Source organism: Pteropus vampyrus, unplaced genomic scaffold (genome assembly GCF_000151845.1).
Source record: "Pteropus vampyrus isolate Shadow unplaced genomic scaffold, Pvam_2.0 Scaffold104, whole genome shotgun sequence".
NCBI lineage: Eukaryota > Metazoa > Chordata > Mammalia > Chiroptera > Pteropodidae > Pteropus > Pteropus vampyrus.
The window spans coordinates 4,247,785-4,261,776 of NW_011888885.1; the positions used below are offsets into that span (position 1 = coordinate 4,247,785).

At 42.4% G+C, this 13,992-nt stretch overlaps 1 protein-coding gene across 1 annotated transcript in view; it reads left to right on the plus strand.

The window, feature by feature from the left end:
- CA10 (carbonic anhydrase 10) overlaps positions 1 to 13,439 on the plus strand; it is a 452,828-nt gene extending 439,389 nt beyond the window's left edge. Inside the window, 3 exon segments of the mRNA XM_023533503.1 lie at positions 9,336 to 9,490; positions 11,676 to 11,850; positions 13,417 to 13,439. Of these exon segments, the coding sequence (XP_023389271.1) occupies positions 9,336 to 9,490; positions 11,676 to 11,850; positions 13,417 to 13,439 (353 nt within the window).
- Positions 13,440 to 13,992: the final 553 nt, after the last annotated feature.

The following is a 13,992-nucleotide window of genomic DNA, read 5'->3' on the forward strand; positions in this document are numbered from 1 at the left end:
TGCCAAGAGCTTTTTCCATGCAGCACCTTACATAGTGCTCACAAAGCACCTACCTTCCAAATAGGTACTATTGCTATCCCAGTTTGCAGATGAGGAAACCAAGGCTCCAAGAATGAAGTCATTTGACAAGGACACACATCTCGTAAGTGGCTATTAAGTTAGCAACTCTGCATAATAAGCAAGCATTCAGTGATAAGCATTGCTGTCTCACTGCCGTGTCTGTGGGTCGGTTGTGAGGGCTCTGTTGCCAGCGTCAGGTCTGCAGGCCAGCTAGGGCAGCTTGGCTCCACAAGGTTGTCATTCTTCATGAAATTTGTTGGCGTGTTTTTCTCTTCATTCTAACTTGGGTTCAGTCTGAAGAGCCATCTTTTTTGCTTTTTCCATTTGTTTCTACTCAGAAAGGACATAAACTAACCACAGAACCTATAGGCACTTTGAAAGTTCAGGCTCATACCATCCTAAACTCTCTGCAACTCCTGGCTGTGCCCTGGTGAGGGACCACTGGTGGAAATCAGTGTCATCCAGAGGGACACGGTGGCACTGCCGTTATTGGCACTCATCATAACCAGAGAAGTCATGGAGTCAGTCTTTCCCTGATGAGGAGGCCATCACAATGAGAATCAATCTAAGACTTTGAGCAGAGAGTGACATGATCGCTGACAAAAGGATCACTCTGTTTGCTCGATTGAGAATAGACTAGAGACAGGCAAGGATAAAAGTTGGGAGATGGTTGCAGCACCCCAAATGATGTGACAGTGTGGACCGTGACCAGGCCGGTGTGGGGGAGGTGGAGAGAAATGATTTGGTATATTTCGAAGGAAGAGCCAAGAGGTTTCTTTATAGATCAGATGTGTGATGTGAGTGAGAGAATTCAAGGATGACTGTAAGGTTTTTAGCCTGAGCAACTGGAAGGAAGACATTTCCATCGACTGAGATGGGAAGACTGTGGATGAAGCGTATTTGTGGGTGGGAAGGGAGTTAGAAGTTTCATACATGTTAAGCTTGAGATCTATGGGGCATCCAAGAAGAGGTGTGGAGTAAGCAGTTGGATATGAGTCTGGATTTCAGGAGAGGGAACCGAAGATATAAATATGGAAGTCACTGATATCCAGATGGCATTTAAACTTGGGTGAAATCATGGGAGTGAGAATAAATAGAGAAGAGAGGCGGACATGTCCTCACTTTTGAGAGTAGCTCAAATCCTCATGACTTAGGATTGCAAATCATTCTAAAGATATCTTTTAAATCCCACCTTGGAAGAGGCTCTTGTGTGACTGTCTCATCAACTAGCTGAGGAGCTGTGAGGAGGCAAGAGTAAGCATGGGAGCATGGGGTGAAACCACCACAAAATGACAGCTAGTAGGGACACAGTCCATTTGCTTGGTTTGACCACAGATTAGATGACTAGGGGTAAAAAAGAAATTGTGCAAAATTACTTGATTGAGCTTGTTAAGAAACCAGCACCAGGGAATCTATAAAAGGAAGAAAGGAGAATCTTGCCAAAAGACTGGGAATTTTGGAAGCCAGATATCAAGCTGGTGAAATCCACCATACTATGGGAAACAATGTATTCTAGTGAAAAGAGCTGTAACTAAGTGGACTTGGGCTCCTGGCTACCACTTCCTTTGCTGTGTGGCTTCAGGCGAGTTTCTTAACATCTCTGACGTTGAGATTTCCTCATCGGTAAAATGAGGATATTAACACCGGTAGTGAGAGGGTTTGGGAGAGGATCAAGCAAGATAATGAGTCAGGTGCCCGGACGATGACAGGTATAAACTCTGTGCCTAATTTCATGTGTTCCTAAATTGTCCTAAACTTCGAAGGTCATTAAATTCAGCTTCATGAAGGGTGGGTGGTAGGTCACTATGATGCCAAATAAAAAATATGTTTAAGATAAAGACAGTACAGGGCACACAGGCAACAACGTACTTGCTTTAAATGAAGCACAGTTCCCATGTGTGAACTCACACAGTGGGTGGTCACGGCCTGGGACGGTGCCACGACTTTCCGTGAAAGTTAACATTTCATACATCTGAGCAAATTTTATAGAACTCTCACTAACCCGGACCAACAGTGGAAAAGACCAGCCTGAATTAATCTCAGGCTGATTTTAGAAAATCTTCAAAAGAAAATCCATTTTATTAAAGTTAAATTCCCCTGCAACAGATTGAGAGTCAAGACTGAAATCATGACATTAGAGAGTAGATTTTCTGAATGGATTTTTGGGAGGAAATATTGATAATTTACTCAAAATATTCTAATTTTTTTAATGTAATGTTTTGGAATAATGCCAATATCTCTCCATTTTCCTTGTGTTAATTAATTAGTGGGCACAGAGCCCCTATATAAAAGGTAACATTCTTATCATTTTAGTATCCATGTGACTTTATTGAGCTAGCATTATTTTTTTTAATTTTATGATATTTTAAAGTGGTGAAACCAGTGACTAATGGAGTGCAAAGAGCAATCTTAAATGGGTAAGAGGGAGTCGTTATTAGAACATTACATATGAATGAACTCTTTCTTCCAATGTCCTAGGACACTGTATCATTTTAGTAGCTTCTTCTCTTTCTGTTTCTCATACTCCATTCATTCCATAGATAGTAAATAAATACAACGGTGAACTTCGGTCCAGTAACAATCCAAAATATCACAGATTCCAAATTTGAAGGGGTCTGGCTATTGTCTTAACATATTTCCACCAAGGAAATAAAGACACGACTGAAGGCGTTTGGAGGAGAGATTTTAAACATGATATTTTGACACACAATACGAGTTCCTTTTAAAACATCTTTTTACAGTCTTGCCTGTTAATAACTTTGCTCTAGACTCCCACCCCCATCCCAGCTAAAAGATGAGTGTGTAGGCAAAGGCAGACCAACTTGTACCTGCCTTATAATTCTCAGTTCCTCAGAAAGTATTCTGTGCTCCTGCTCCTCGGAGGTATGCTGTGTTAAATGTGATGAAATATCACTGGGGATTTTAAGCATATTGCTCCCGGTGCCTTTCCTATGCTTAATTGAACTTGTACTTTCATTTCAAAGGAATGGCTTTGGAAATGTTTTCACAGAATGCACAATGCAGCACACCCTTTCTTGTGTTGCAATCAAAGTAGTAACTCGAGTCAGTGAGTCAGCGAGAGACAGAAAAGCTGTGGCCTACCTCATGAATTCAATACTCAGAGGCTCTTTTTTTCATTTATTGTTTGTGTAAAACAAAAAAACATATTACTTTATGCTTTAATAATTGCCTTTTTTCATTTCAGTTGAATGGGCCTCAGATTACAAGAAGAAATGTCATTCTATTTGAGAAAGTTGCCAAATAGTTCCATATTGATCAGAAGCAAGTCCAGTATTGATCTCTGGAACTGCCAAGCCGTTTTTTCATTGGCATCATTCTCTTTGAATGGGAACTTCATAAGCAGGAAGCCAGGCAACATTAAATGTCATCAGTGGTCCACATAAGTAAACACCATGCATTTAACAGAGGTAGCCACTGAAGCCCAGACTAAGGGAAGGGCCCCACACTGTGTGGTTCTAGGTAGTTCATCATAGTGTGTTTCTCTTAGACAAAAAAAGAAAAAAAAAATTTTTAAGTCAACTTGGGAATTGTGTCCCTGACTAAAATCTCAGCATAACAGAAATGATAAGATTCAGCAAGAGCTTGTCATAAAATCAAGAGCACAGCTATCAACTTCTATAGTCATTTGGAAGAAAAAAGTTAGTTTATAAATGTTGCATAAATATTCTATACTTATTGATTATCCATGGGGTCTTCTTGTATTATAAAGATATAGCCAACACAAAAAATTACAAAATTACAAAAATTTGTCCTACTCAAGATAAATTTGTCTACATAAACTTGTTTCTATTGTAGGGTGTTTTGGGGTTTCTAGACTTTTTTGACCTGAAGATGACTTTAGAAATATCCAGAATAGTCTGGTGCCCCCAAATAAGAGGTTACATGACTTAGCCATGAAGGAAGAGTAAATTACTGGCAAAGCCACAATTAGAACTTAAACTTGAATTAAAACTCCCGCTTGAAGTACAGGGCTTTGTTTTCTATACACTATATTCCCCTTAGATAGATGATAGATGATGATACATGATAGATGATATATAGATAGATAGGTAGGAAGACGATCGATAGATAGATAGATAGATAGATAGATAGATAGATAGATAGATAGATAGATGGATAGATGGATGGATAGATAGATAGAATAGACAGATAGAAAACCTCTCTATAAAACTATCCATGAAAGTTTATTTGAAATTCTGCCATCACCTCTTCTTAGGAAATACCCTTAAAGCAAGCAGAGGCATGCATGATCACCCCATTGGCCTCAGAGCTTCACCCTACATTTGTTTCTCTCTGCTCATAAACAACTCTGACCTCCTCTAGATCTTCGTCACCCTTACTAATGTGTAGAACCATGAGAGTTGGGAGAGCAGGCTCCTTTCGGTTTACAGTGCCAAACCAATTTTTTCTGCTGGCTGCTGCATGGACTACATAGTCCGTGGGTAATAATTAGTTCCTGGCCTGGTCAGCCATGGAAGACATCCCAGTGGTCCTTGATATTAGGCCTGAAAACTGCTGGATTTGCCCATATTCTTTTCTTGTGTTCCATTGTTTTTGTCCTGCCAAATACACCGAGGAAGTCTCCATAGAGAGAAAAGAAGACGTAAAAACGTAGCATATGGTTCTCAAATTCCAACCCCTAAAAGGTAGAACACTGATTTAATGGCAAGCTTTGAGGCAGAGTGGTGAGGACAAACATGACATGTTAAATGCACAACAATTTCGGTAATGTAAATATGAGGGTTCAGGTGTGTTTGGCATAGAAACACGGTAATGCCATATGGAGATGGGAAGCAGTCTCAGTGTCACTCTGATATCTTGGGGTGTGATATATAGGGGTGATGGTGGGCAGCATGCATTTAAGTTAGTGGTACAGACTGGAGCCTCCGAGAATTTTCCCCATCGCCTGACAGACGATGTTGCCTTTTCCTCCCTTGGTTTATGCTCAGTACCACCAGCAGGTGGAGCTGCTGGACAGAAACCATTTCATTCATTCATTCAACCATTGTTTATTGAGCACCCACTCTGTGGTGGACTGCATGCTGAGGCTTAGGGATTAGGACACTAAGAAAGGTAAGTAGTTAGCAAGCTAGTTCGGTAAATACAGTAAAAAGGAAGGTATGGACCACCCAGTTGAGTGGAACCAGAAGGCCTCGGGGAGGTCAAGCTGTGGTTATCCTGGAGAAGCTAGGTGGGGACATCCCAGGACGTAAGGAGTGATAGCAATGCTCCCCAGCATCACTGAGTACTTACTACAGGTCGGGCCCCGTGCCAAGAAATGAAAAAGCGTGATTTCGTTTGTTCCTCCTCTCTGAGGCAAGTACTCTGTCTTAGTTCAAGGTACTATAACAAAGTACCATATAAACAACAGAAATTTACTTCGCACATTTCTGGAGTCTGAAAGTCCAAGATCGGGGTGCCAGCATGGGTGGGTTCTGGTGAGAACCCCCTTCTGGTTTGCAGAATTCTTGCTGTGTTCTCACATGACAGAAAGAGGATGAGAGAGCTCTCTGGAGTCGTTTCTATAAGGGCACTAATCCCATTCTTGGGGGCTCCGGTCTCATGACCTAATCACCCCCAAAGGCCCTGCTTCCTAATACCATCACATTGTGGGTTAGGACTTCAACATATGAATTGGGGACGGGAGACACACAGTCTACTGCCTACTCCAGCCATCTGCATTCTGTAGATGTGGAAACTGAGACTCAGATGGTTACCTGCACATCCAAGGTGACCCAGATGGTGAGCCGCAGAGTCGGCCCTCACACTCAGGTCTGAGTCCAAAGCTCACACTCTTCACACTGGGTTTTTCCAAGTTCTGTAGTGTGAGGAAATAAAAAGGGCAAAAGGTGAAGTATGAGTATTAGCAAGAATCATGGAAATAACCAAGTTAGTGAACAGGGATCACATTCTCTGATGACTGTTGCATCTCACGGGAGACACGGATCAAACAGTGTTTTGGAAGCGTGTTGTTACCCTACTGTGAGGATTAAATCCATGAACATCGTGGCATTTTGCCTCTTGCGTCTAGCCTGCTCCACCCCACCCCCCACACACATACACGTACACACCAATCCTCATTCTACTGCCTCTTTCCTTCCCTCCTTTCGACCACTCCAAATAAAATAAGACACAATAATGGCAGCATGCTAGAGTACCCAGTGCGCTCCGAGTGCAAGCTTAGTTAAACAAATCACATTGACCTTCAATAAAGATGTGCCAAATGCTTCCTTCTCTTACTCAATATGTTAATCTTCATGCCAAAGCACCGTCAGCATAGCATCATTAAGTGCAAATCTGATCACGCTACTCCCCTGCTTAAAACCCTTCAGTGGCTCTGCATTGCCCACAGGATGAAGACCAAACTCCTAACAGTGCAGAGAAGGACCTTCTGGGTGTGGCCTGTGCTGACTCTCCAGCCTCATTTCTCACCCACACTCTAGCTGTCCCCGGGTGTGCACTGCTCTGTATGTCCTTAGCTCTTTGTCTAGCATGACTGTCCAGTGCCCTTGACAGCCACGACCCTGCCAGACACTCACTGATTACCTCCTGTCATTCAAGATGCAGTTCAGGTCAGCTCAGTGAATCCTCTCCTGAGTACCACCCCTAAGTAGAACCGACAACCTCTCAATGTACACAGTGCAGATGCACATCACTGTCTCTGTTGTTCCTTGCTGCCTTCGCTTAATTACGTCCTGCTCACCAGTACCCAGCTCAGTGCCTGACACATACTAGGGACCTAAGAAACAGAAACCAATGATGAATACTGAACATAAGCCTGTTGTGTTGGCACCCGATCTCACTTCCAAGGACCATCACATCAGTGTGTGCCCTGGGCATCGTGACGCTGTCATGGAAGCATCTAATCGCACAGGCCAGAGTGCAGACCCAGTCCAGTCATGTTCCAAGCACTGTGTCTCTCCTGGGCTTGTCCTGATTCCCTGGTGTTATTATGGAAAGGCAGAAATATTTAAATGGAAAGTGAAAGAAAGTCCTTTGTCCTAGGATTGGTCTCCAAATCCAGGTTGGCCAATCTCTTTCATGGGCATTAATGTTGTCAGAGCCCTGAAGAGGGTCCGTTACCCCATCAGTGTAGTCAGAGGCCAGGAGGGGCTGTTTGGGATGGAGCAGATGTTTACAGCATTCTTTACCCAGTGGCTCAGTTATTTGTTCTTAATTGACAAATGAAGGAGCACTGAAGTTCAGGTTCCCTTTGCAAAGATGGCTCTTTCTTGTCAGAGGAATTTGAGTGAGAATTTTCTGAAGGAAGAGATGGGAGAGGAAGGAGGTCTTTGCCCAGGAAAATGGATGAGCAGCCTTAACACTCAGCATCAGTTGGTGAGTACAGGCCAGGCCAGGATGCCCTTATCACCACCTGATATTACAGTCTACATATATTTATTTTTGCCATTTGTTGTCTGTCTCTTCAACCAGAATGAAGGCAGGCACTACATCTGTCTTGTACACTGCTCTATCCCCAGAGCCTAACCCTGTGCCCAGCACAAAGAGGTACTTAGTGAACATTTGTTGAATGAATGAATGAATGAATGAATGGTCTGGAGGTCAGGGTTTCAGTTCCCACTCTGCAGTCACCAGCTAGCTCTGCGACCTTGGGCAGATTACTCTGCCTCTCTGACCTTCAGTGTCGTTTCAGTGAAGATGTTATTATCTGCCTGAACAATCTCATTAGGTCAATATGGGGTTCCAGCTATATGTGAAAGTCTTTTTTTTTTACCACTAAATGTGCACACTGCTAAACTTGGAAGATTGTATTAATCATTGAAGAGTTAGCTTTTTCCCGCTATGAGGCGTACACGTGGATTAGAGAACACACATGAATCCAGGGGGACTGGAGGAGCCAGTCTCGGAAGGCCAGGCTTTGGGTCCTTGCCATGTGTCCTTCGGGCCTCTTGGATGGGCCACAGTGGTGGATGCTCATGGCAAACTGGGGGTGTAAGACCTCTGGAGACATAGATCTGGAATCACTGGGGTACAGAGGGCAATGGAATCCATGAACATAGATGGGCTACCCTATGATGAGGGTCTAGAGTAAGAAAAAAAAAAAAGCCTTAGACTGATCCTCAGGTAATGCCAACATTGAGAGAAGCAGGTAGAAAATTAGGAGCCACCAACAGAACTCAAGAAGATGGCTAGGAAAATGGTGATTTAGAAGCCAGGAGAAGAGAGCAAAGGTATGCAAAAAAGGATTGTGGGGAGAAATGGGGAGTGGAGTGAGAGGTTCATTGCAATTTTTTAAGATTTGAAAACTCCAGTACATTATAATGTCATAAAAATACAACCAATGCATTGAATAAAAAAAAAAAAAAACAGAAGGAAATGCAGAAAAATATTAATGGCAGTTGTTTTCAATGATCTGAGTTATTTTCTTTTTTCACTCTTTTTTCCATATAGTGTCATATGTTCTGATATCTCTAATAATTAAAAAATCATATTCAATAATAAAAGATATATTAGTGTGAATACCTCAAATAGGTGTAAGAATAAAGGCTACCTGCATGGGCCTGGCAAAGAGGAGATCCACAAAAATGAAATCAGTTTTTGAACTTAACTGTTGAATCTCATGGTAACATTTAGCCTGATTTATTTTTCTTTCTAAAATTATTTTATTTTTTTAATTAAGCAATGCTAATAAATAAGAATTGTGACCAGGCTGTATTTCCACAGGTCCTAAAGCCTTTAATTGTGCATTTCATTGACTACAGTGCTATGGGTCCATGTCTCAGTGACCATAACCAAGCATTTGGCTCTTTCTGTGTCCTTGTGGTAGACTACATTTCTGTCCACCAATAGTCAGTGCCCCATCCTGCAGGGAGAATGTGGTTCCTCTCATCTGTGATGTCAACCTTGGGCATGTGACTGCTTTGGATATCAAAATGTATACAAAAGTAACGTACCACTTCCAGGATGGGAGCTTCAATGGCCCACATATGCTTGACCATGCTTCTTCTCCTCCTGTTGTTGTAACTCACAAGGGTTCAGATAGCAGCTACTCAGAGAGTCTAGGTCCCAGAATGTGGACAACAGTGACATGGAGGAAGTCCTCAGCCAACCTAGAATTGGACATGTATGTGAGCAAGAAATAAACCTTTGTTGTTAAAAATGATTGTGATTCGTTACTGCAGCCTATCCTGACAGATAGAGTCTTCTGGAATCAGAAGAGGGAAAAACAATCAGCAATACTAGGACCTTTTCAAGAAACCTAATTCTTAAGTCTTTCTTATTTCCTTCTCTAGATGATGCATATTTACTACAGGGACTTAATATAGAGGAACTATATCCAGAGACCTCTAGTTTCATTACTTATGATGGGTCGATGACTATCCCGCCCTGCTATGAGACAGCAAGTTGGATAATAATGAACAAACCTGTCTATATAACGAGGATGCAGGTGAGCTTCTCTGTGGTCTTTTAGCGAATGGGGAAGATGATGTGAAGAATGTCTGGGTTTGTGGAGTGCCTATTGTATTAATTTGCCAGGACTGCTTTACAAATTAACACGAACTTGGTGGCTTAAATAACAGAAATGTATTTTCTCGCAGTTCTAGAGGCTGTAAGTCCAAGATCGAGGTGTTAGCAGGGTTGGTTCCTTCTGAGGGAATAAGGAAGAGTCTGTTCCATGCCTCTCCCCTGGTTTCTGGTAGTTTCTGGAGATCTTTGGTCTCCCTTGGCTTGTAGAAGCATCACCCCCATTCTGCCTTCATCTTCTCATGGTGTTCTCCCTGTATCTGTGTCTCTTTGTCCAAATCTCCTTTTTATAAGGACATCAGTCATGTTGGATTAGGGCCCATCCCAGTAACCTCATCTTAGCTAATTACATCTCTAATGACTCTATTTTCAAATAAGGTCATATTCTGAAGTACTAGGGGTGAGGACTTTAACTTATGAATTGTGGGGGTACATAACTCAGTTCGTCGCACCTATGTTTAAAGAATCAGCATTTGAAAAGGCTTAGCATGAACTAATTGAAGAAGCCTTTGACCTGTCTTTGTGAGAAAGAACAGCAGGATTAGTTCCCAAATTGTCCTACAGAGATAGTGTTCAAAAAGCAAATGAGCAAAAGGGATAATATGGTCAAATATGTTTGAAAAGTGGTTTAAGAAAAGAGTTAAATAGATTTTATTGTTGGGAGACTTCTTGGCCCTTTAAAATGATGATACATATGTCAGCCTCCAAGAGGAGGCAATATGATCTGTAGCATTTTACAAACATATTTGAATGTGGAATTTTTTAGAGCATCTCACAGTATTCCTAGTAAAGTTGACTAGGATTCCTCAGAGCTAGATGAGAACAAAGAGATCTGGCCTTTGAGGCCAGCTTTCCAAATGTCTCATTATGTACTCCTAGGGCTTTTTGTGAAAGAAATACTGCCCTTTATGATGGGGGAGGGGATAAATTACATGAATCTATTCCAGCTCCGATGTTCTTTGATTATGAGATTCTATAAAAACTCAGAGAAAAGATGAGCAAAGGAAGCAGAATCCATTCTCCTTTACAGGAGATATACAGTTGACCCTTGACCAACACAGATCCACTTACATGCAGATTTTTTTCAATAATTACCTGTACTGTTTTCAGTCTGTGGCTGGGAATCTGCAGAAGCAGAGGGCTGACTGTATGCATTGTTCTACACCATTTCATCTAGGGAACTTAAGCATCCATGGATTTTGGTATTCGCAGGGGGTCCTGTAACCAATCCCCCATAAATAACAAGGGATAAACTAAGTTTTGGGGGGAGCCAAAAGTTATATGCAGATTTTCAGCTGCACAGAGGATTGATACCTCATACCCGCACATCGTTCAAAGGTCAACTGTACTTATAAACCAACAACAATATGAACAGTTTGAAGACCCTGATCCTATCTGTATTGATTAGGACTCTTGATGACAAGCAACTCCCTCCCGATAACTTAGAAAAAGGATTTGTTCAAGAGATGCTGGGGCACCTTATAGAATTTAAGACCAGAAATTGATGAGAGGAATTTGCTGGAATCAGAACCCTAGAAGCCCTTTATTTCTGCTCTCTTCTACACCTTTGCCTCATTCTTCTCTCCTGCTGGAGACTCTTCTCTTGCTTCTCAGTCCTGGGGTGGAACAATGCCACAGACGTTTCAGTCCAGCTCCTGGACCTGATTTCACAGCAAAGAAACCAAACTAATCCAGCTTAGTTTCGCTCTGACCCCTGGACCAATCATTGTAGTCTGGATAATACCCATGTGAGGGGATAATTCCCTGAATTGCTGAGAATTATTGAACTATGGGGTGTAAGAGAAGAGACCCTGGAGGACACCTAGTTGGATTTCCTTCTTTGACAGATGGCATATTTGAGGATAAAAAAAAGTAATTGACTTGCTCAGAGGCTTCCATGAGCTATTGAGCTAGAAGCAAAGCTCCCTCCATGCATGGAGGCATCTGTGGGCTCCAGCACAACTGAACCCATGGAACCAGGGTCTCTGAGGGGCTCATGTGCCCATTCCCAGACAGCCTGGCTTGGCCACAATCTACACAGTCTTATTTCTTTCCTAGTGCATCGAAGAGGATGTCACAGGATGTCACAGCTGTTTCTCTCTCCTCAGATGCATTCCTTACGCCTGCTCAGCCAGAATCAGCCATCTCAGATCTTTCTGAGCATGAGTGACAACTTCAGGCCTGTCCAGCCACTCAACAACCGCTGTATCCGCACCAACATCAACTTCAGTTTACAAGGGAAGGACTGTCCAAACAACCGAGCCCAGAAGCTTCAGTATAGAGGTGGGTACATGGCTCAGAGGGCAATGGACCCAGGTCAGGGCTCAGTCTTCCTGCGGAGACCTGTTCTTTAAGGCCTGCCGTTATCTCCCACTGTAGGAATCGTGATTATAAATGACAGTTAAGACCACCACCTTCCATTTGCATGCCGTCTTTCTGTTGATAAAGCCAATATAGATAGAGGTAGAGATCAAACTTTAAATCCCTTCTGGTTCAGACAAAAGAAGCTTTTTATTGCCATCTTACAGAAGAGTCCAGAAAGGTAGATTTTTTTCAAGGTTATGTGTTAGAATAGGACACCCAGAAGCATTAGAGCTTTTAGTTATGTGCACAGTGGACCCTTTTCCCCTAGAAGGTGGGCAGGTGCTCTGGATGCCAGCTCACTGGGCTCCGGCGAGGTAATGTGTGTGAAGGCATCTTTTTTCAGTGCTATGTCCCTGGAAATGACAATTATTCTTACTACAGGGGGCATTCCAAATGACTCCTGCCTTTAACCCTCAGGTCCACACCGAGCCCTCTCTCTTCCCTTCTACACACTAAGTCTCTGTTGATCAGGTGGTAAACCCTCAACACAGAAAGGAAGATGAAGACAGAATGGTGTCGTGGAGGACACCCAAGTTCTGGGCCTGGTTCTGTCACTAAAAACCATGCAAACCCAGCCAAGGCATTTATACCTCTGGACCTGGTTTCTTTCATGACAGTCCCTATACCATCTCCTTCCAGACTTGTCGTGAGGAATGAATGAAAGTCTGGATGGGGAAGCCCTTTGCAGCGATAATGTGGGGGCTGTAAATGGTACCAGGCAGCTTCGTGAAGCAGCTACCACTGCTATCCTGTCATCCCCCACTTCATCTCTCCTACTGCCCCCACATTTCCTTCTTTCTTTTTTTCTCTCTTAGACACACACAGAGTGCCAAAACTATAATTTTCTGTTCCCTTCCAGCCAGAACTACCAGACACATAAATACTCAACTCATTCATTGAGCCTTCTCTTTATGCAACACCTATTTATTGTGCACCTACTATGTGCCAGGCACTTAGCTTGGAGATGAGGATACAGTGTGATGAAGACAGATATGACACCATTCATACAGAGCTTACAGTCTAGAGCAAGGGTCAGCAAACTTTCAGTTAAGGGCCCAATGGTAAATATTTTAGTCTCTACCATACTCTGATGTTGTAATGTGACAAAAGTCACAGATAATATGCAAATGAATGGGTGTGGCTGTGATCCAATAAAACTTTATTTACAAAAACATCACAAGCTGACTTTGGCCTATAGGTTGTCATTTGCCCACCCCTGGTCTAGAGCAGAACTTTCTGTGATAATAAAAATGTTCGGTATCTGCATTATCCAGTAGCTACCACTCAGTCACATGTGGCTATTGAACATTTGAAGTGTGACTAGCACGATGATGCAACTAAAGCTTTTACAAGTAAGCAAGCATGTATAAAACTGCCCTTTCCCTTTGAAGTAAACCCTCTAAACTCTGTGCAAATTAATTCAATTATGCCTTGTTTTGTGTTGTGTGTGTGTGTGTGTATGTTTTTCTTTTTCTCTCTTTCCAGTAAATGAATGGCTCCTCAAGTAGGGAACCAGGCCAAGAAGAATCCCATCTCAGTGAAAATGCTACAACTGTGAATTGGCATAACCTAGAATGTCCCCTTCTTTCTTCTCTCTCCTTCCCTCCCTCAAGCCTCATTCACTCTGGATTGGCCCTTTCTTCATGAAAAGGGTCTACAAAACCATGGCAAGGCACATATCTCTTGCACACACTCACAAATTCACACACACACACTTACACACACTCATAGACATACACATACATGCAAACATATCTACACACATACACACTCACACAGCCTCCAAGATGGGAAGTCAAGTTTCAGAAACAAAAGGCTCATTCATAAGAGATCTTAGAAGAAAATAACCAGTTAACCTGATTCCAATTTTGATACTGTTTTCCTGAACTAATAAACCTACTCAATGAGACTTTTCAGCCTTTGTACATACAAAATTCTTCCAAAAGAGAGAGAGGAGAAAACACAGCTCCAACAGCATCAAGCGGACTTTGTTCTTGGCATCAAGTAATCTTGGAGAGTGTCCTAGGATCATTTGAGGGTGCTGGTGACAGGTAAACTAGG